The sequence below is a fragment of the Synchiropus splendidus genome, chromosome 9 (genome assembly GCF_027744825.2).
Source record: "Synchiropus splendidus isolate RoL2022-P1 chromosome 9, RoL_Sspl_1.0, whole genome shotgun sequence".
Classification (NCBI taxonomy): domain Eukaryota; kingdom Metazoa; phylum Chordata; class Actinopteri; order Syngnathiformes; family Callionymidae; genus Synchiropus; species Synchiropus splendidus.
In genome coordinates this window covers 18,493,640-18,516,398 of record NC_071342.1, presented here as the reverse complement: position 1 = coordinate 18,516,398, position 22,759 = coordinate 18,493,640, and the positions used below count along the sequence as shown (strand labels likewise).

The following is a 22,759-nucleotide window of genomic DNA, read 5'->3' as shown; positions in this document are numbered from 1 at the left end:
ACGTGGCCTCAGACGTGGCCGTTTCTGAGTCATACCCAGCTCCTGAGAGGGCAGTGGACACGGACGGAGACTGCGGCGGCGTGCTCCCGATCTCTTTCCCGTACGGACCGGCCGACGGGGGCGTAGGGGAGGACAGGATGCTGGTGTTGACGCCCATTGCGTCGTCTGAGTCGACTGCCGAGATCACACAAACAAGTCAGACTCACAAAACTCCGAAGATATACCCAACATTTCAATCCCCTGTATGTAGTGCATGTGGCAGAATTGACAATAAAAGCAACCGTAAAAAGCTTATAAACATTCCTGACAATAGCTCGGTGAACGGAGCATATTTGTTCACCTTCGTTCAGGAACTAGCACATGAACGACTCCTACCTGAGGTCGACAGGCTTTGCTCAACAATGCCGACTTTAACAACCTGCGTAAAAGCAAACAAACATCGTAAAACTATAAGAAATGAATCCAGACATGTCTATACAGAACACAGATCCAAAATCCTCACCCCAATAAATGGCACAAACTTCTGGCACGAGTCCTCGTCGGGGCTGTGGGAAAGAGAGGAAGAGGCTGTGAGTGCGTCCACGGGCTCGAACACAGCAACACTCCAGAGGTGCAAGTCAATGGTCCTGGAGGGAAGATGGCGGGTCTCAGCCTGTGCCATGTCCCGTCGCAGCAGAAATGGCACAAGACTGGAAGTGGACATGGTGGGTCATCTTGGAGAGGACGGGGTCGGGTACAATGAGATGAATGAGGGCACCGCTCCAACAATGTACACAGCTCTATATATCGACCAATAACAAGAGTCGTCCAGAGCGCCATCTTCGCTAATGTAAACAAACACAAACTCCAAAATTTCTTCTTCTTTCTCTTTCAGCTTCTCCCTTCAGGGGTGGCCACAGTGGATCATCTTCCTCCATCTCACCCTGTCCTCTGCTTCCTCTTCTCTCCAATCTACAAACCTCATGTCCTCCTTCACCACCTCCATCAATCTCCTCTTTGGCCTTCCTCTCCACCTTCTGCCTGACAGTTCCAACCTCAACATCTTCATCTACCAATGTACTGTCTCTCTCTCCTCTGTACATGTCCAAACCATCTCCATCTAGCCTCTCTGACTTGGTCTCCTAAACACCTGAGCACATGTGCTGTCCCTCTGATCCTATCCATCCTGCTCACTCCCAGAGAGAAGCTCAGCATCTTCATCTCTGCTACCTCCAGCTCTGCCTCCTGTCTTTTCCTCAGTGCCACTGTTTCCAAACCATACAACATTGCTGGCCTCACCACCCTTTTGGACACTTTCCCTTTCATCCTTGCTGACACCCTTTTGTCACACATCACACCTGACACTTTTCTCCAATTATTCCATCCTGTCTGCACCCGCTTCTTCACCTCTTTCTCACACTCTTCTTCGCCCTGGACAGTTCAGACAACCTGTAACTTCACCTGTCCACTTGGGTCCATCTCATTCACAGACATGTATTCCATCTTACTGCGGCTCACCTTCATTCCTCTCCTTTCTCTAACATTCACTCTTGGGGCTGTTGCAGTAATATTTGTCACCATCACTGCCGCTGTTTTGTTATGAGCTGGTGTTGTGCTATCAGTTAGACAAACTGACAGTCAAGTAGCTGCTGCTACCAAAACCAGAACAACTGAAGACAACAATGAAGACAACTGTAACAAGAATCACAACTGATCAAATAACTTCAAGAACTGCACTTAACTGATCTACAAATTTAAAAAAGTAACAACAAATATTACAACAAATCAACAGAAAAAAACTAAAAGAGAGAGAAAACACATCTCATGTGATCCCTTCAACAACACAACTGCAGCTACAACAGGAGACATTTATAGATACACAACAGCAGTGAGAAAATAGCTATTAATACTACAACACCGACAAAAGTAGCGCCCACACAAAGGCAAGTACTACTATTACAGGTCAACCACAACACCTATGACAAATACTGATTTTTGTGTATAGACCTGCTCAACGACATACAACCACTTGATAACAAGAGTACCAGTAGACAGAGAGTCTAAAATACCACAACACAATTACGACTTATACAGAAAGTTGGAGTGAAATTTCAGTGGCATTTTGAGTCTCAGAATAAGAGATGACATCTCTCAGTTGAGTTAACATCTAACTACTCCACAGGAAGAGCTGTAGGAGGTTTGAAGGGAGAAAAAAAGGTTGGGTCTCTGTATCCCACCTGCTGCCCCCTCAACCTAAATGCACAGATGAAAATGAATGGATGTCTGAGACACTGCAGTTGTGTCCAACGTTCTCAGGCTCATTTATGTCTTGCAAGTGTATTATTTGTCTTGATGATGAAGCTATCCTGTGTGACCCCAACTCCTCCCTCAGAGCTCCCCTCAAAACCATGTGAATAAACAGCAGAAAATGAACGGATGAACGCGACTACAGTCATCAGTTAATATGTTCACCTGGAATATGTTTGCCAATAAACAAGATTTTAAAACAGTTAGAAACGGTTTTCTATTATCAATTCAGTTTAGTATTGTCCTTTTAAGAACGCTACAAACCCAAAAGCATCAACTCTGACTTCGCCTCCCAATCCGATCCAACACTTTTTCACACCAAATCCCCAATTGTTCATATCAACACATGCTAGGGTGGAAAAAAAAAAAAGTGATGATGCACAGTTGCACTGTTGCCAAAGTTGAGGTGAGTGGGAGAACAAAAAGTCTACAGTGTGGTGCTCCAGTGTGATTTAGGACACGGTTCACTCATCAGTCCGTGTTAAAGGCCATCTACTGTTGGTACACGAGAACACAGAGATCCATTCCACTCGGCAGGGTTACTTTAAAAGGCTGTTAGGCAGATCACAGCAACAGCAGCAGGGAGTCAGTGTTTAAGTCGCACACAGACACAAAAAAAAAAATTGAAAAAAAATCAAGACACAAGTCCAGACAGAGTGCAGAGTGAAGTCACAGTGAGTGAGAAAAGGAAAATGTTAGACACATTAAGGAGCTCAAGCCAGATGGTGGAGAGGAACAAAACAAACAAGTTGAGTTCGATACCTGATGTAAAAATCAAAATACAAACTTCTTTTCCTTGAATGCAAATAAAAGGGGAAAGGGAGGAGAAGGAACGCAACAGTGTTAAAACGTGTCGTCTTTAAATCCTGGTGAGCAGCAGGACGCTTACATCACACCGAGGGGAAGTCATCTGGTCACACATCAGAGAGTAACAAGCAGAGTATTGAGGACACAAGCAGCACGCTCTCCCACCTCCGTCCAAAACACCTTATATATATATATATATATATATATCACGGCACCAGTCCCGACGTGAGATGCTACATGCTCAAGAATCAAATGTATTTTTTCTAAACCACACAGCTGTGTAACTGCACTGAAGGTCATTCCAACACAGACATGCAAATGGTGCAGCAGAAGCACACGAAACAAATGCAAACGCTGGTGTGCTTCACTCTGGGTCTGCACCTACCTCTTCTGTTTGTACGTGAGCATCGCCTCTGAGATGGGGAACTGGTGCGACACGTTGGCGCCGGCTAGGTACTGAACAACACGTCCTGCTACATCGATGTTATCTGCAAGGAGAGAGGGAAATGAGTAAAGAAAGTTTTAATTCAGGCGACGGCAAGAAGAGCGTTCATTCATCTCAGGCAGAATTAGGCAGAAGAAGGCCACCGGCGTAAAAAAAAAAGGTCATTAAAACCTGTGTGATGTCGACCTTGTGACACACAAGATGGATCATCTGCGTCTCGTGGGCAAAATCGTCTTGAATTTATAGATTATTTTAGATAGAGAGTTTGCTGGACCAGAAAACAGGCTGTAGATGTCTCTAACATTTGGGAAAAGGCTTCCCTCCCTCATCCATCAGCTCCTGACCTGCGATCTGAACCTCATTTCTCTCCGCTTTCAACTTGGCTGAGCATTTGACACACAGTCTCGCCTCGGAGCCGCGCATCACAGAGGTGCAGGGGAGTACCTGAAGTGGGCCGCTCCGTCCTGCAGAACAGCTCCCTCCAAGCAGTGTCCATGAAGATGCTGTTGAACTTGCTGTCGAAAGAGGCCACGTACTTCGCCAGTGGATGAGATCCTGTGTGCGAGTGGTTGTTTTCTCAATGGTTGTACATGGAAAATAAAAATGTTCTTGCTGTCGTCTCGTCGAGAGCTTACCGATCGGGATGACGAGGAAGCGAATGTAACTGAGCCAATCAGGCGTCTTGTTGGCGAGCTGCTCCACAAAGAACCTCAGGATGGTGCTCAGGTAACACTGGTCGCCTGCCACTGCCACCTTCATGGTGGGGGGTGTTTGTGCGTTGCAGTTACAGCTGACGGAAAAGCAAAGACCATCAGTACTTCATGAGGATTTTGCATATATCTTAAAAAAAAAGAAGCATTTAAAGGGTACATATCTATGTGTGAAACGTTTTCAATCATTAAGAATCTGGCATGTACAAATCTATTAGGTGGACAGTTAATTCTCCAATTTAACTGCTACAATTGTGAGAGGACAAAAAACAGAAGTACAGAAGAAAAAGGGTCTTAAATCTGACATCAGTTATGTGACTTCAATTTTAAAAATAGTGGTTGGACTTTAACTATTTTTAAATTTATTAATAACAAAAAATGATGCAAATAATTGAGATAATTCAGGTAAAAACTTTCTTTCGCAGGCAACAAATAACCATTAATTTTGATCATTCTGGTAATATTAAAACGGGATTAATCGTTAATGTTAATACTTTTAAATTCATTTTTTATTGAGTCCCACCTGTAATTATAAAACAAAGGGGAAAAATATATATTATTTAATTTTATATACATTTCATTGAAGGATTCTCACTGTAAATCTAAAATATTGGAAGATAATATTAAGAAGTAAATTTCTTAGCCACAGAACTGTAAATGTTTTATTATATAATGCGCTTTGACCTCATTTGAGACACATATATACAGACACATCTTGGTCCAGATGTGTGTTGTGCAAGTGAGGCCACTACTGCCACCTGCTGCCCCGATGAGCTCAATGCGATAAACCATATTTCTAATGCTAAGGAGTGTATTCGTTGATATAGATAACATGATAGGGTAATAATATTGCATAGTATAGGCATAAATAAGTGGCTTGAAAGACAGCTATGATATTCTAGTTTCTTAACGCACTGCATTTTGAAACTCATCTTGGTTCGAAAGGCGATATATTCTACCTTTTTAATTAGCATAGCACTAACACTTATGATTGACACGAGTGTGTGTGGGAGTCTTACAATCGCTGGATGCGAGTGACGATGGTGTTGAAGGCGGCCTGGATGTCTGCCGCGGAGCAGGTGGAGACGATGGGCTGACTCTGCTCGTGGAGCAAGTCAGCGACGTACTGCACACATGAAACAGGTTCAAAATAAAAATTTGCATGTCACAAAATGCGACCGAAATTCAAAAATATGAATTTATTAACCAGCGACAATGAAACACAGAGAGACATAGAGATGAGCTGTAAACAGAGTAGCAACAACAAGCTAACAGACGGCACCTGCTGCTGAATTGGTTTCACACGTCAGTAAGAAAAGCGCTCGGTGCGAAAGGAAACAGATTTAAACACACACCTGTCCTTGCCACTCCGTGGTGTTAATGAGAATGATACTCTCTGGTAGGCGTTCATCTGAGATGAGGATCTGGTTCAGCTGGTCGTACACAGACTTCCTGGGAACCTTCGGGACGCATCATTAGCACAGAGAGCGAGCGTGAGCTGGCGCCTTTTCCTTTATGAAGGACAAACATGCTGCTGGAGATTTCTCCTGCGGCTGAGAGTTGTTTACCTGTGCTATGAGCCGTGAATCTGGTGAGCACTCGCTTTCCATGCTGCTGGTTCTGTCGCTCTGAGCCTTGGAATTCTGCCTGTCTTTCATGGAGGTGCTGCGCGGACGCCTCGGCAACCTGTTCTCCACTTTGCTAATGAGGAGATAAACAAGGTCAGCGTCGCAACCTTGACCTTTCGCCCCAATAACCGGTCCATAAGCTTCATCTTTATTTCCCAGTCTGTGCTCAGCTGGATACCTGGGAGACATGTGGTTCTGGGACTCCGTCTTGCAGAGCTTGCCAACCGTGCTGGTCATCCGTTCAGTGTTGACATCCCAGCTGCTCACCTCCCCTGGCACCGTCCTGCTGTCATCAGTCTCTGGCTCCTGTGCCAAACAAAGGGGAGCCAAGATTTGAGCTGGGGGGGCTTTAGCGAACAATACTGTTGTTTATCACAACACAGGTGCCGTCATGTCGCATCGGCGGGCATCACGTTCTCTTTCACACTCAAACAGCTGAGCGCAGGGCATTTATTCTTTATATATCACCAGTTGTTTAGGCGACAGCAGTGCAACTTCAATTCAATAAAGTGCTGTCATGCTGACGAAAACAGGGAGAATAAATGGGCCGATCGCAAATTAACGTGAATAGCTGAACAGCGCATGACATTTTTTGGAGAATAAAAAAGAGAAATTGCTGCCAGAAAGGACGAGAGAGGAGTGATGAATAATGTAACTTTTTTGAGTTTGTTGAGTGACCCTGCCGTGGCAGCTGAGCTATACGGTCATGGTCTTTGAGTCGGTGGCGAGGGCTGCAGCAGCTTCCACGGCCAGTTTCAACTGGGTTAGTGGAACAAAGCACACACAGCCCAGGAGGGGTGGGGTGCGGAGTCAGTGGGACACTGCCAAGGTTAGACTGACCTGACAGCACAGAAGCAACAACAAACACAAACAAGCGATTTTTCGACGGTCATCCGTCAGGATCCCACACGGGGGTCCGGCCTTGTCCGGTCTGCTGATTTATAATGAATGACTGCGCTGTTTGGTTCGCGTGTGTTTATGTGACCTCTTTGAAAAAGATTTGACAGGAAGGGAAGAATAAGATGCTAGTGGGAGGTAGAAACAACACATCTGCAGTTCTGGAACGTACCCCGACAGTGGTGTCTGCGGCGCTGTCATCTTGGTAGCGGGACCCTTGAACTTTGCATCTCTCCACAGTGAGGAAGTCTCCGCTCTAGAGGGCAACAACACATGAAAACACTTGTGTTATGCAGTCTCTCAGTTAGAAAGACAGCACAGATATAGAACTTATAGCCCACAAAATGCTCTTTCCTTTACCACTGTTGCTTTATGTTGGGACATTTTAGCTACATGGTGACTGGAAAGACATCAAAATCAACCAGTGGTTGCTTAAGTCTGTTGGAGGAAATGACCAAGACAAAGCTCATCATCATACAGAAGCAAAATCTCATGAATTTATGCCAGTTGGACAAATTTCTTTTAATCCTGCCGTTCACAAATCATGACTGTAGCGCTCCTCTGTTATAAGCTACTTAATGCGTCCTTCTTAATTCAGATGCTCCGTTTGTATTTGTCACATTTGTAAGTCATGTTTCAGTGTAGTCCTGGGCTCAGTATGGCCCGGGGGCCACATGGGGCCCTTGGCCTTCATTTATCTGGCCCTCATGAGGTCAGAGCGAAAACAGCGCTAAATATATTGTACTTTATCATTCATTACTAACTGAATTCTAAATCCTAAAATAAGTAAATGTCTATGTTCTTCTTGCCCCAAAGTCTTTAACAGAATTTGATTCTTTTAATGAGTAATGCTCATGTTAGCAGTATTTCTCGTTCGTAAAAATATGAAAAAATACCTTGTAATGACGTTCTAATGATGTTCTGTAGCCAAGATATTAATACTTCAAAAGATTTTCCAGGAGTTACGATCCTTATTGGGAGCAAACAACTTGATGCTCAGTAGAACCAACTGACTGTGCGATGTTTGACAAACTCTGCATGCGTTGACTGAAATAGTAACTCAAAGTGAGTTTATCAAAGATCGTAGTCAGTTTAACATCCTTCTTTACACAACAGCCGCTGTAACTCTCTCTACATTCACTCATTTGGTAAACGAATCAAACTATTTCCATTTCAAAGGCCTTTAAAAATCTGAGTAGAGACATTAAGAGAGTGAAGTGGAGGACAACATTAGCCCTGAAAGCCACTCCGCTGTTTTATTACGGACTGAAATGGATTCTCTGATATCTATAAACAGCGCGGTCTCCCGTCACATTTCTCTGGCCTTGTTGTTTCCTATGGCCCATAAATCTGGGAGGAGGAATTCAAGGATTGCTCTGGCCTCTTTTTTTCACTGCGCTCGGGAGCATATTTATGTCTGAGTGTGTGTTGATGGTAGTGGAGGGGTCACCCTGTGTCAGTGCCTATAAATACTAGAGGGATGCAGGGGTGAAGAGGGTAAGGGCCACGGGACTCTGTCCTGTTTAGGGGAGGGAGTTGTTGCCTTACATTTCCATCATTCCCAGAATGCTTTCCCATGTAGCATTTTGGTTCTTGGGAATCCCTGACCCAGTCTAAGCTCCAACGGCTGCCAGACATTTAAAGAGTGCCCATGGGCGCATGCGTTGCATAACAGTGTTTACAAAAAGAGGCTCTTGAGAGACAAAAAAGAGGTTTATGGGTAAACAGAGAGAGTGGAGTGGATCAGAGGGGTTTGTTGGTGATCTACTTACGGGACATGACAGCTCTCTCTGCTGGCTTTTATGGCTGTGTATGCTGCCGATCTCAGTCTGGGAGCTGGAGTGAGACATCCCTTCGAAAAAAGGCCTGGACAACAGAATCGAGACCAGAGAATAGTTTTAATGACTTTTTTTGTTTTTTGAAGAGTAAACGTCAGCAGTCTTTCCCCGACTTGTTTTGCTCACAGCAAAAAATTCAGCAGCAAGTTCAGTGACCTGGACTAGCAGATTTATCACACATAAAAATAAAGTAATTCAACTGAAACAAAAATAAAAAAATATGCAGAACAGTTAATACTTATACACTATGTGTAACATTATTACCCCTTTAAATTGTACATTGCGATGGAGAAATTACAAACTGACAGTGAGGCAACAGACATTTAATATAATAATGTATCAAATTAAATTACAGAAAAAAAAGTTGTGTTCCAGAATGCCTCCAAAATATTATCATCTGTTCCCTATCTATATTCCCACTACAATTGCAAAATGGCATTGTTCTTAGTTGTTTGGCAAAAAGCCAGATGTAAACGATCCCAGGTAAATAAACAGGCGCATTAATCCACCTGATGCCAAAGCAAAAGTCTTATCTAGATGTGGACACACTCAGATGTGTTTGACTGGGGTACGAACTTACTTGAGTTTGGGTTTGGGTGTGCTCAGGACGCTCTCGTTGTCCTCCATCTCCGGCCCGCTGTCACTCTGGTTATACACCTCCAGACTGTCATAGAGCAGGTCCAGGTCCTCCTCCACTTCCTGGGTCTGGTCTACAGGGTCGGAGTCCAGAACCTGCAGAAGAACATTCCAATATAACAGGGATTTGTTCCCATGAAAAAAAAAATGTTGTTGTGCATTAGCATCTTGTTCAGATGCAGACCAATTGAAAGCAATTGGTGGAGGACGCCTCCGGCTGCCGACCCCGGCTCGAACTTCCCGCAGGGCATCTATCATAAGAAGTGCACGCAGGCAGAGGTTTGGACTAATCAGGTGATTAATGCCACTCCAGAAGTGCAGGAGCTGGCAGGGCGCTGATAAACACACTCTGCCCTCTCGTCTCCTCCCGGCTATGTATTTATAGAGTCCTGGCAGAGCGAGCCGTCTCACCGCAAGGAAGAGATTAGAGACGGGAAACGTGATAAAAGATCACCTGGAGCTTCCTGAATCACCAAAGCGAATCCCGGACAGGATGACCCACAGACCAGCGTTCACGTCACTGGGTTAAGACTCTGCTCTGTCACAGGTTGTGTTTTATTCATAGTTGTAAGTGCATTTTACATGTCTTAAATTCATTGTTTAGGGTGGCACAGCGGTGCAATGGTTAGTACTGTTGCCTCTCAGCAAGAAGGTTCACAGTTCAGCTCTGAATGAGGAGTTTGCATGTTCTCCCTGTGCCTGCATGGTATTTCTCCAGACACTCTGGTTTCTCCTCACTCTACCTCCACTTACTCTAAAATTGCCCCTCGGTGTGAGTGTGTGTGAATGGTGAGTGAATGGACTGGCGACCTGTCGAGGGTGTGTTCCTGCCTCTCGCCCAATGACCACTGGGATAGGCTCCAGCACTCCCTGCAAACCTGAACAGGACTAAGTGCTGGTTAACTGAAGATGTATATATGGAAATACCTTGCTTATTAAGAAACAAAAAATATTTGGCAGCCTAACAAAAGCACTTATAAGCGATTGTATCGTTGTTATGAATATTGTGTTCAGGGTTTCTGCCATAAACATATATATTAGGTGATGGTTCATGCATTAAACAAGTGAGTAAAACTCTCATAAATTGAATGAATAGGACTTCAACTTCAGTGTTAATGTTAAATCAAATGTAGAATTCATACTCTGTTGTGGTCCCTGTTTACTGAAAATCATTATCATACGAACGTGCAGCACTCTGTGCTGTGCAGCAGCCACACACTCAGGCGCACATCTTGCTGCTGACCGAATCAAACATCCTTTATAGAAACCACAAAAGGCATCTGGTCAAGGACACAAATGGAAAAAACACATTTGAATAAGATAAGTATGCAGGCGGCCCACGTTCGTCATTCGATTAAGTGGTGTGGAACAAAAGGCTGTAATGGATTCAGGGTAGCTGCTAATGGCAATGTATCATAAATCATCTGCGGCAGCTGAATGAGTCTAATACCTAAAGAGTGGTTTTATTTTCCTAACAGGCTGTTTGGACTGTCGATGCCAACCTCACTGCGACCCCCCCCCACTAACCTTCCGTCTACACTTTTGTCATCTCTGATGTCCCCCAGTTGTCACAATAAATAGCTGGTTATTGAGGACGCGAGACTTGTGTGGCAGGAAGGCCACGGTGAACCCTTCATGAACATCACGGCGACTGAAAAAGCTTTGGCAGGACGACTCACCTCGTCTGTGACTTTGAACCTCTTCAGCAGGGCAACAAACTTCTGCTTGAAGTTGGGTTGCTGAGACAGGGAAAAAGCGAGCAATTAGGACTGTTGCGACTAAGTAAGTGTGACAGCTGGACTCTGGCTTATCAGTTCTCCCAGTTACTGTCCAGTGGATTAGTCATTCGCAGCCACTCTATGTAAAGACCATTAGAATCAGTCCAGTGAACCCACAGTATTCATTTACATGTTCATCCGCATCGCCCTAATGGCTCCTGCAAATGGAACACATTGTGTGCTTTCCCCTAAAAGCTTGGGCGACAGCAAACTTGGGTCAACTCTCACAGTTGGTGATTAGTGGGCCGATACTCACTGGGGCAGAAACTCACCCTTGTCATGGATGTGGTACGGATCATTTTCCTTCTAGCTTTCTTGGGCTTCCGCACCTCGTCGTCTTCATCATAAAGATCCTAGCGTGGAATGAGATGGGAACATAATATTTAATGGCGCTGAAAAATGAGCTCCCTTCTAAAATGACTTGTCAGAAGCAACAGACCGGTCCGTGAGCTGCGTCATCACTGGCTTCCTGCTCTGAAGAGTAACTGTCATCATCCTCCTCGGAATAGTTATCCATGTCTGGAGAGCGGTCTGGAAAAGTACCAAAACCGGATTAACATCAACCCTTTCATGTAGGACGGGGAAATCATAAGTCATAAAAGTATGTGTGGACAAATTTTAAAGGTTATTAATCCCACCGGAAATGAAAATTGCAGCGAGATAAAATCCAGTCTGTGTCGAAGACAACTAATCCTAAGCTTCGCAAGAGTGGAAAATGAAGCTTAAAAAACATCTGATGCTGAACCAGATAGTTAGTCTATCATGTCTGTCTGTCGAAGGTTTTCAACTTTTGACAGTACAATACACTAAAGGCACAGCAAACACTTTGTGTGGGACGGACACAGACACAGACAGACAGATGGACAGAAGGACAGATAGGCAGACAGGAAGATGAAAGACAGAGAGATGGACTGACAGGAAGACAGACAGATAGACGGACGGACAGACAGGCGGACAGATAGACGATGACAGACAGGCAGACAGATGGACAGACAGGCCGACAGAAAGATGAAAGGCAGACAGATGGACAGACAGGAAGACAGACGGACAGACAGATGGACAGAAGGACAGATAGGCAGACAGAAAGATGATAGACAGAGAGATGGACAGACAGGAAGACAGACAGACAGACAGATGGACAGAAGGACAGACAGGCAGACAGAAAGATGATAGACAGGGAGATGGACTGACAGGAAGACAGACAGATAGACGGACGGACAGACAGGCGGACAGATAGACGATGACAGACGGGCAGACAGATGGACAGATAGATGGACAGAAGGACAGACAGGCAGACAGAAAAATGAACGGCAGACAGATGGACAGACAGGAAGACAGACAGACAGACAGACAGATGGACAGAAGGACAGACAGGCAGACAGAAAGATGATAGACAGGGAGATGGACTGACAGGAAGACAGACAGATAGACGGACGGACAGACAGGCGGACAGATAGACGATGACAGACAGGCAGACAGATGGACAGATAGATGGACAGAAGGACAGACAGGCAGACAGAAAGATGAAAGGCAGACAGATGGATGGATGTTTGGTTGGACAGGCAGATAGACAGAGGTTGGATGGGTGGTTAGACAGATACCGTGCGCGTTCACGTGCCTGCACCACACTTGATTCCATTATGTGACCTATAAATTCATTGTTGTGTATTGACTGTTTCTACAAAATGCCAGTGTAAGCCGAAGGACACAAATCTCATGCGGAGAATTCTGATTGATTTTTTTGTTGCCATTTCACACTTATCGTCACCGTTTATTGTGTATAATAGTTGGCGGGGGAGAGGAGCGAGGAAATAAAGGCGGATGAAATCTTCGATGATTAAATGTCAACTTTCGCTCCGCGGAATGAAAAGAAATTAATTTTATGAGAAACGGCTTATTTTCTAGTCTCGGGATCAGATTATGCAGAATGGCCTTGAAGCTGTTCTTTCATTAAACACCACTTTAGCAGAGGACTATTTTAATATAGATATAAATAGGGGCATTAAAATAATCCTGTCTTCCTTCTGTGAAACATCGGGTGGATGTTATTAAAGACGACTATGGAGATGAGAAAGATAAACAGCCTGCTTCCCTTCAGTGTGACACAAACCTAATACCTGCTGCGTGAGCTCATCTGTTATGTTTGAGCGGCCTCTTTAATAACATCCAGAACGGTGACGGATCGGCATAGCGGGACCAAGGCGTGGAGGCCGAGCAGGAGCTCCAAATTTCCCCCTCGTCCAGAATTAGAGTGGTGTAAGGTAACAGGCCCTACATCTGCTGGGCCCGCAAATCAACATTACACGCATAGCTGACGTGAGTTACATATTCTTGGCCACGAGCTGCTCTGGGATTAATAGACTTTATTTTGCCCGTGGATGGGAAATCGAAGCCATGTGGAAGGAGGTACGCAGCGAGGGAAAAGGGCGGAGGCTGAAATTTGAGCATGTGTGACCAGCAGATAAGAGATGGAGCCACACACCTGAGGTTTTGGTTTTTCGGCCAGGCTGTCCGCTGCCATCCTCGTGGTCGATGGGCTGACTGGAGAGGGAGAAAACGCTGATCTCTGCCACTCGCACCGGCGCCTCCTTCACGTTGCTATGAAGACCCAAAATCTGACCGCCATCCGTTGGGTGTTGCATCACCTTACATGCGAGCGATGAAAAGAATGATATCAGTGAAACCTGCTGGTAGAGTGCTTGCTTTGCAATGAGTGAGCGCTCCCTTTTTTTTCAAAAGATAAACAGCATTTTTGACGGAGCGATAACACAAAAGCAACTGCATTATTCAACATCATAACATGGTAAAAACTCTAAACTGACAACAGGGAATTTGAAATGATGAATTTAAACTATTTTACACATTAACAATAGTAAACTTTCACACATGGAACTTTTATTATTCAAACATCCACAAGGTTTTAGCCAGTAAGGTATGAGAACGGTCTGGTTGGACAGTCCTCCTCAGAAGTGATGGCTGCCAACCAAAGCTAACAACAACTATACATGTCTTGTTCTCTGCTTTCAGTGTTTGAATTTTCTAGTTCGAACAAACCTTCCATTGGGTTCCACTCTGCAAATTATGTGGTTCTTAACAAGGTCAAATAAATGCAAGATTTAAAAGTGTCAGATTGATCTGGTTTTAAGAGCAAATTTCTTATTGCTGGTGCAACTTTTCACTAAAATCTTAAACCAAGCTTAGCCTTGCCTTTTTTGTCTTGAATAGACAGGAAATCTCAGAATGAGGGAAAGTACTGCCAACATATATATTTTACATCACTGGCCCTGTAGCTCATCAAAATAAATCTTGTTGTAAGATGTAGTGATAAACTGCTTATCTTTTTGCTCTTATTTCAAGCATGTTGAGGTGCAGCCATATCACAACTCATCAAACAGGCATTTATTTCACCTATTTTCAGGCTGTTAGACGTTAGAATCTAAGCAAAATCATCTTAAAACCAGATACTGTCTGTTATTCTATGGTGAAATCTAGTATTGTATACTTATTTTGGGGCTGTCAAAATTAATGTCAACTTAAAATCCACATTTTTGGACCCCTGGATACATCTCATAACTAGACATGCCAATCTCAATCTAATAAATCTTGTCAAGTGAAATGATTAAGTACATATTTCCTGACAATGCGTGTCTTTATCTTGTCTTTAGATGTCCCTTATATGCACTGCAGTAATGTTCAATGAGCATGCGACAGTCAATACACCAAGGGATTAAAGGGCAACCATGGAGAGGCCTCCGCCTTGTTCTTGCACGGTCAGGGTTGAGGATCTTAGTGAGAGTAGTTACGAGCAACTAGGGCTGGAAGAAAATTTCAAGACTGGAAAAATACTAGTCCTGCTTAAATGTGAAGAACAAAAAACTCGCCCGTGAAAGTCCAGGAGAGGATCTTGGGTTAAAACTAATCAAAAGGAGATTATAGCTGCCCTTTACAACATCACACGCCGAAAGCAAAAAAGGCACTGGGGTTGTCTATGACAACAGAATTCCTGGCCCAGGTGTTATTAGATGGCTATCACGCAGTCCAACAGTAAAGCCCTGTTTACATTCCCTGTTATGAATCCAACGAAATGTCGTCCAATATAACACTTGATGAATTCCTCCACAGGGAGTGAACTCATTTCCCCAAAACACAAGCAGGGGTGTGTTTGAGAACTGCAGGCGACGTGCAGTCAGCGACTTCCTACGCTACACTGCCCTGTCAGACCGGGCATGATGGCACTTGAGGGTTTCAACTGACAATGTAATTACAGAACAGGACCCAATAATGGCCACTCATGCTTCATTCACATTAAATTGTGGGCTGTGTACAAAAGCCAGGAACAAAACAGAGTGGCCGGAGGGTGGCGGCTTAAATTGAAGCGACTTATTAGTTGTGTTTTCAGATGCCAGTCAATCCATGTCCTGCAGCTTAAGCTGAAAAGTTCAAGCAGCAAACTTGCTGGACTAATGCCTTTTTAATTGACCTGAATTTGCTGTGCCCAGCCATGTTTCCAATTACTCAATATCCTCTGTTATATCGCCGGAGTGTATTTGTTTTTTTTTGGAAGGATTGAGAGCGGACGACCCACGGAATGGCACAATTACCAGCATGCTCTTTCAATTTATCATTTTCAAGCTGTCAGCGAGCAGGAGAACTCTGTTTGATCCGACAGCGCGACTGCCCTGCAGTCTGGTTTGTGGTGACCGTTATTTCCGATTGGATAGGACTTGGAGACGGGCCAAAAAACAACTTAATCAGATAATACATCCACATAAAACAAATGCCCACAACAGGCTGGGTCCATTATTTCTGCATGCTACGCCGCAATAGAGTCATTTCGGAACACAGCGCAGGTCCAGATGGGCCGTAATCTCGTACGTCAGTATGTGTGAAGAGCATGAATCATTTAAAATAATCTCTTTTTCTCTCCCCGACAGAACACGCGGTTGTTTGTCACTGGATCAGAAGACAAACAAGAGCAGACATGGACGCTTTGGTAAACACAGCAAGCATCAAACTATTCTCAGATTGGAGCCACCTTACCTCCGCCATATTGATTATTCCCACAGCCAAGGTCTTGTAGCCCAGGATTGTTCGATTCTTGTAACGTTTCCTCCTCTGCAGCATTATCTGCAGTCGATTGGCATCCCTCTTCAGAAAGTGGGGATACTGTTGGAAAGGAAAAACAGAAGTATTCAACAACATTTCACCCAAAACAGAATCTTATTAAATTTACATTTCAAAAAACGAACCCAATCCATACACATAAACTTTGTGTGTAGACTGAGGATTTAACTCTGCATTTGTGGCCACTACGTGTCTGAATTTAGGAGGTAGTGATGAGCTGCGTGAGGAGACAGTCACCATTTGCAAAATGTATGATAGAAAAGAAGGAAAGTAAGAAGCAGAGTGAAAGAGCTCATGATCATGAGCACATTTGGTTCCATCCATCTGCATAATCGTAAGTTTATGGCGAATGCGAGACATGCCATTTAGCTCAAATCACAATCAGCTCTTTTCTCTGGGAAGAATGGCATCATCAACCAGTCGTTTCTGCCATTTGTTCTGAGTGGAATTGTTCGCTTTCAGCGTGTTCATGGGTCTGACTGGCCCACCACGGAAGCAGATGATAAGAGACACATCTAGGCAGCCTGGTCTTAGACCAACAAACTTCCATAGCAGCCTGGAGAGCAGTACTTGAATGTCACATGCTTTCCCTTAATTCACAAGGACCACTTTCATACTGCTCATCACATTTACGATAAAGAGGAAGATTTCTAAATGCTCCTATTCCAATATGTTTTGCATGAAAATTAAGTGTATTAAAAAATAAGGCTATTTAACTCAAGGCCGAGCAAAGCAATGGTTACCTTGATATAAATAAAAAAGGTAGCTATATCTTTATCGAACACCCAGTTGGATATATGCTCCAGTGAAAGGGAAATGTATGTCTAAATAGGCAGAAAGACATTTTCATATCCACAAGATGAATTCAGTGGAAATTCCATGTTACCTACCCACAGTCTATTTTTATGTTCCTTGTCTGTTTAATCTAGCTAAACGCTTCTTCCGACAGGTGTGAAACTCAACCAACAAAAGCCATTTTGTCTGAGGTCGGTTTCATTTCGCTATCAAACTGCGACGGCTATAAAGTGGTTCCATTCATCCCCAGAAGTTTTGAAGACTGAACACCAGGATGAGAAAAGCGATGCAGAGTAGAACTGCTGAAGACTGAAACACTGGCCGTCGAGTAGGTGTCACATCAGTGTGAGAATTCACAGCACGACGACAAAGTGCTTGCCTGGAGTGAGAATGTGAGTTCCAGATCCGTCTCCATCAGTCCGCTGGGTGGGAGAACGTACTCATTTGATCTCAGAAGACGCTTGGAGCCCTGGAAGCAAAGTCAAACAGTTCACATTAGCACATCCATATATTTCCTGCTGCCACGAATAGTGCCAGATCAGAGAGATTTCACATTTAGGGGGACAGTTCAATATGAATATTAATAATGCCTGAAGGCAAAAGTAATAATCTGCGCAGCTAAATAGTGGAACCAGCATGGCTTGAGAGTTCCCTGTCATTTAAGTTCTCTCTTCTAATGCTGCACTGAGTTTGACAAAGACACACCCATGAACATCTGCTGTCATTTGAACGATACAACACAAACATACTTGTTTCAGTGACCGACTTCAAACACTGTAACACTGCTTCTTCCACATTTATCGAGGGACCAACCAGCTGGAACTGGTTTCAGGGTGTGCAACACTCATACATTAATGCAGACTCACAACTTGCCTCATTCTGAGAGTGCTCAAACTCTCAGTGGAAAGTGGAAAGGGCAGGCGGCTAGTTTGAGGACATGTGAAGAGCTATTTTGAAAGAAGCACTTCCTGCAGAAGGATTTCTTCACTGGCGTCAGAATTCAGCCGAGGCGACAAACCAAAACTAAAGTCTGTCTGAGGGCAAAATGCTGATCATCCAGAGAGACAGCCAGCTTTTAAGTGCATTTATGTAATGCGGTGTGTCCCATGTTATCAACTGTGACTCAGGCAGGATGCAGTTGATGCATGTCCTGTTGGATCGCAAATTATATACAACATTAGAGTGAACGGCAGCAGGTCAGATCCGGGCTGGCACTTCACATAATGGAGCCATTTTCCCTGCAGCGTCACACATGCTCTAACCATCTCATGCAATGTCACACTGCAAGCCAGTCCCAGGTGAATGGTTTGATTTCGACAGGTATGGAGGTCAGAGTCAGAGGGAAGGACAAAGCCAAAGGACGAGGTGACTCCAACATTCCCTCTAGCTTTCTGTGCTGTGAATTTGTCGACATGAAGTCAGAGAATTTTTAAGTGGGAAGAAACAGTGAGTAAAAAACAACTTCTCTCCATTTATGCAGGGACTGTAAATACAAGTTAAGATGCAAGAAAGATTGTGCATGATATTTGATGAGTGAGTGCAAATGTTTACTAGCTCATGCAGACATATCAAGTTAAGTAACTGGCTCAAACCATTTGTCAAACATCCAAAACGGTTCAAGTGTTGGGCAGTGATTGCAATGTCAACTCCAGGGATCCAAAACATTATACCATTTTAATTTGCTCACTTTTACGGCAAAAAAGAACCAGACAGCAACAACAGAAAACCTTCCATCCAGTCACATGTCAGAGTTTTGCAGGCAGAAGTGTGAGGGTGAGAACAGAAACGGCTTGTCAAGTTCCCAGTTCACAGCTTAATGTCACGATTGGAGTGATGGAGACGGCATCTGTTGTGTAATAGTTGGCACCTCTCTGGCTGTGGTAAAATTTCAGAACTCTGCAGAGATTAACTAAGGAATCTGCAAACGCAGCCAAATGCAGAATGTCATGCCTAGTTAAGGGCACAGGTCAAAGAGGATATCTGGAATTAGATACCACAATCTACTTCCTTTGGAGAGTTCTTGATAGTGAACATTTAAATCCTTAGCAATAAAATGTTATGACCATACACAGGGATGGGGGAATGCATCTGCCATCAATTAAACCTCTCGCTATTGTCCAAGTGAAACTCATTTGAAAACAACCTTACAACCTTTGGGGTTCAAATACAAGAGGGCCAAGTCGGGCATCTTGGACAGAGCCGTCTTTCATTGAGCCAATAGAAATCCAGTGATTAAAAATAAATAAATAAAAATCACTCCTTAATCTCAATTGAATTTATGAGCAGGAAAACATGCGTAATGATTTTTCTCTTTCATCCCTGTGTTTTGCTTTCGTGATTGTTGCGGCGTCAATACCTTGGTGGAAGTTGCATAACGATCAAAAGGAGAAGAAGAAAAGAGCCAGCAGATCTCTCTCTGTGTCCGACCTTGTCACGGACTGGAGCCCTACAAAGAAGCCTTGTCTTGTATGTGCTCTTTCTCGTGCTCAGTGGCTGCTACAATGAATCAAGGCACAAAAGCTGAGCACTTTCAAACTGCCTGACATGCATTTACCATACAGAGCCTTGGCAAGAAAAGCTTGGACTCGATGTCCTCTGCCCCCTCCCTCTCTGTCTCCCCCCCCCTGTGCTCTCTGCTAAAAGCTTCTCCACTGTCTATCAGGGGCCTGATGTGGGAATCATACCATGCCTCATCTACACCGGCCTGTTGGGAAAACAACTCCCCGACTTCTGAATGTGACATATGAGATTTTCTAACTGGCTTCACATATTGCAGCAAAAACAGGAGGTTTGAAAAGTTCTTTGTCCAGTTGCATAATTGGGAGTTTAGGGATTTGCTTCTGCTTTCATCAAAAGCACAGCCATAGCAATCGTAATTGGACCACGCCACTATGTGAAGCAAATGGATTCATGTAAGAGAGAAGCTCAGATGTGGACCAAGCGGAAACCCGGCCAGGCGAACAGCAGAAGAGCTATGGTATGAATAATTTTCTCAGGCACGTACAATGATGAAGGCTAATGTGCACAGATCGGAGCAGAGGTTCATGTGCAGTGGACTGATGAACATTTAGTGACCCGGCGGTTTCCAGGATGAAAGCCGGAGGCCCATGACGACGTGGCAGAACCCTCCAATCTCTGTGCTTCGCAACACTACCCACATGACAACTTTGGCCTGCATATGCAGGCTACTGCTAATTCAATTCAAGTACCATGAATCAATGACATGCAGCGGCACGACTCTGTTGTTCCATGTCTCAAAACAAACCCTGTAATTCCTCCGTGGAACGTGTCAACTGCCTCTTTATCCCTTCACTGTCTTTTGATTCCGGCCAAACCTGCTGGAAATTGCATTTAATGCTCCACTTCCAGAGTTGTGGCGAACACAGCTTTGCTCTGCTGTCCTGTGGGCGGCTCAGCAGAAACGGAAGATTTCACGCTCTACAGACGACGCGGCTCATGGATAAAGTCACACTTGGATGGCTGCGATTGCTTTCAGAATGACTTTAAAGTGGACCGATTTGTTTCCTTAGCGAAAGAGAGCTGCAGAGCCAAGTATGTAATTCCAATTTGAGCTGGTAATTACACCACAAATTATAGAACATGAATCCATTTGAACACCTTGATTTGTTGCAGCTAGCTATTTTGGTTAGGGTGTAATTACTAACTAATAATAGAACTTCTAGATAGGCTTCACTAGGATCATGTTATGCAGCTTTTTATAGATGAAAACATACAAAGCAAAGAGTGAAAGGTGATAGAATGTCTAGTCAGGAGGGGATTGGCCTCCTATCCTTAGGAGGCTTTTTAAGCAGGCTAGTCCATAACACAGTCACAGGGAATTAGAACTGACTCTCGGATTTCTTCACAAACCGATAACAATCATCCCATTCAGGTCATTTAAAATGATATAATATAATCAAGAAAAAGCATTTTCTACAGCTCTAGACACCATCGAAGCCTTCACAGTTGAGAAGAGTGGCACCCTTCACTGGGACAAATCTCATTTTTCATCTTGCCATTAGAATGAAAAGTGCCAATCCTCCTGAGCCAGTGCGCTATGAAGAGCCAATGACAACATTCAGATTACAAGAGACATGTTGGGACCTCACAACAGTTGTCAAGGAAACATGAGCAATCAATGCAAGAGGCAAAATCCTTCTTAGAGTGTTAATACGCCTACTTAATAGTAATTCTAGTCCTCCGTTTAAAGCACCTGGTCGACTTTGACTCACCAAGGCTTTCAGCACAGCTAAGACGGCTTTTTATCAATTGGCAGGATTAGCACTTGGTCTCATATTTGTTTGGGCTGAGTCATTGGGGCAGGCTGACAGACAACCACGAGCTACACATTACAAACTGTGACACAGCATCTGATCCAAAACGTTATTTTAAAAGTGTCACAGTCAGATTATCCTACCGACCTGAATCTTCACGGCGATGGACAGTGAGTTGAGCTCCTTATCCAGCTCCTTGAGAACGACCAGCTTCTTTAGTGTGAGGCTGCAGAGCCTGTTGAGATGAAAAACAAAAGGGAGAAAAGCTTAGTTTCATCAATGACAGAGAGATTTTCAACAATAATACAGTAGCCTTCAGAGACAGAACGGGAGGAGTTGTGACGTTAGGAAGCAAAATGAAGGGGGCCAAATGGTTTGGACAAGAGACAACGTCCAAGAATGTTGGAGATGGATGAAGAAGACGGCAACCAATGAGGTTCAAGGTCGTGGTGAACAAGGTGACAGAGGACGAAGGTGGTTGGTTGGATCAGTGGCTACCCCTAATGGATATTGCAGATTGAAAGACGAAGACTTGCCCACATAACACCTCCATTAGAGCTAAAGATAACCCTTAGAGTTCTAGCTGAAAACACCTTGAAGAATGAGGACACTGATCGAGCGAAAGCTTCAGGTTGTGGATGGATGAGAATGACATCATCTGCAAATTTGCCTCTGTGAGGCAAAACACAACCTCAGAATGGTGAAACCTCACTTTAAAAAAACTCAACTTACTTAAAAAAACAACATGTATGTACAGAGCTGAGACAAATCACTAATGAAGAAGCGATCTAATAATGACTGATGGGCAATAAACGTCAGTCTCCATGTGATTCAATTACCTACACGCAGCACAGATAGCATCAATGTAGGAGCTGAAAAGCTCCTCTGAAGCAATTGTCAAGTGAAAGCCATAATTAACAGCTGTGTCTGGGGTAAAACTGTCATCAAAGACAGATCCATCACTCCTTAAACGAGTGATGTACTGAGGAGATATTGCTTCAAGATTCACCGTCAGCTTGGAATGGCTCAATCCTTCATGAGAATTGACGAGGCACAGATGCCCTGGACAAGCGAGAGAGCAGCAAAACATCTTGGCTCAGCCCCGTTCAGCATGTTCTTACTCAATAAAATGGTAAGCGCGGCCGCTTCTTGTGACTCACCACCATCTGCCGAACATCAAATTAAACTACGAGATCTATGTCAGAGAAATGCTCGATACAGTTGCCAGGCTGATGTGCAGAAAACACCTGGCGCAGCGGGAAAGGATCTTATCTCGGCCATTTTTATAGACCGAGAAAATCCCCTTTCTCTGTCATGGTAAACAACATCTCCCAAAACCCCTTAAATCTTAAGGGAAACAGAACAGGAGAAATCAACAACGCTCAAGCCTAGTTTGCAGAACTTCCTCTTGACCTACTTTTCACCATCAGTCATGCTGCATTCAACTGCAATCACTCCCAGTCGAAAGGGAAAAAAAAACAGATACACATCCAGACACACATTTTCTGCGTCATTCACGACTTCATTCAGGCACTCCTTTC

At 44.1% G+C, this 22,759-nt stretch overlaps 1 protein-coding gene across 2 annotated transcripts in view; it reads right to left on the bottom strand.

The window, feature by feature from the left end:
- Positions 1–22,759, bottom strand: part of zmp:0000000755 (phosphofurin acidic cluster sorting protein 2) — a 41,366-nt gene that overhangs the window by 3,347 nt on the left and 15,260 nt on the right. Inside the window, exons 2-22 of one of the 2 annotated variants that reach the window (XM_053874456.1) lie at positions 21,366–21,453; positions 17,324–17,413; positions 16,066–16,191; positions 13,508–13,670; positions 11,465–11,556; positions 11,298–11,378; positions 10,927–10,986; positions 9,192–9,343; positions 8,546–8,639; positions 6,946–7,029; positions 6,055–6,182; positions 5,817–5,949; positions 5,604–5,708; positions 5,268–5,374; positions 4,174–4,328; positions 3,983–4,093; positions 3,479–3,581; positions 3,049–3,081; positions 503–545; positions 376–418; positions 36–174 (exon numbers count right to left, since the gene is read on the bottom strand). In XM_053874456.1, the coding sequence (XP_053730431.1) occupies positions 36–174; positions 376–418; positions 503–545; positions 3,049–3,081; positions 3,479–3,581; positions 3,983–4,093; positions 4,174–4,328; positions 5,268–5,374; positions 5,604–5,708; positions 5,817–5,949; positions 6,055–6,182; positions 6,946–7,029; positions 8,546–8,639; positions 9,192–9,343; positions 10,927–10,986; positions 11,298–11,378; positions 11,465–11,556; positions 13,508–13,670; positions 16,066–16,191; positions 17,324–17,413; positions 21,366–21,453 (2,130 nt within the window). The remainder of the gene's footprint in view (positions 1–35; positions 175–375; positions 419–502; positions 546–3,048; positions 3,082–3,478; positions 3,582–3,982; positions 4,094–4,173; positions 4,329–5,267; positions 5,375–5,603; positions 5,709–5,816; positions 5,950–6,054; positions 6,183–6,945; positions 7,030–8,545; positions 8,640–9,191; positions 9,344–10,926; positions 10,987–11,297; positions 11,379–11,464; positions 11,557–13,507; positions 13,671–16,065; positions 16,192–17,323; positions 17,414–21,365; positions 21,454–22,759) is intronic. The other variant, XM_053874457.1, reaches the window with a different exon arrangement.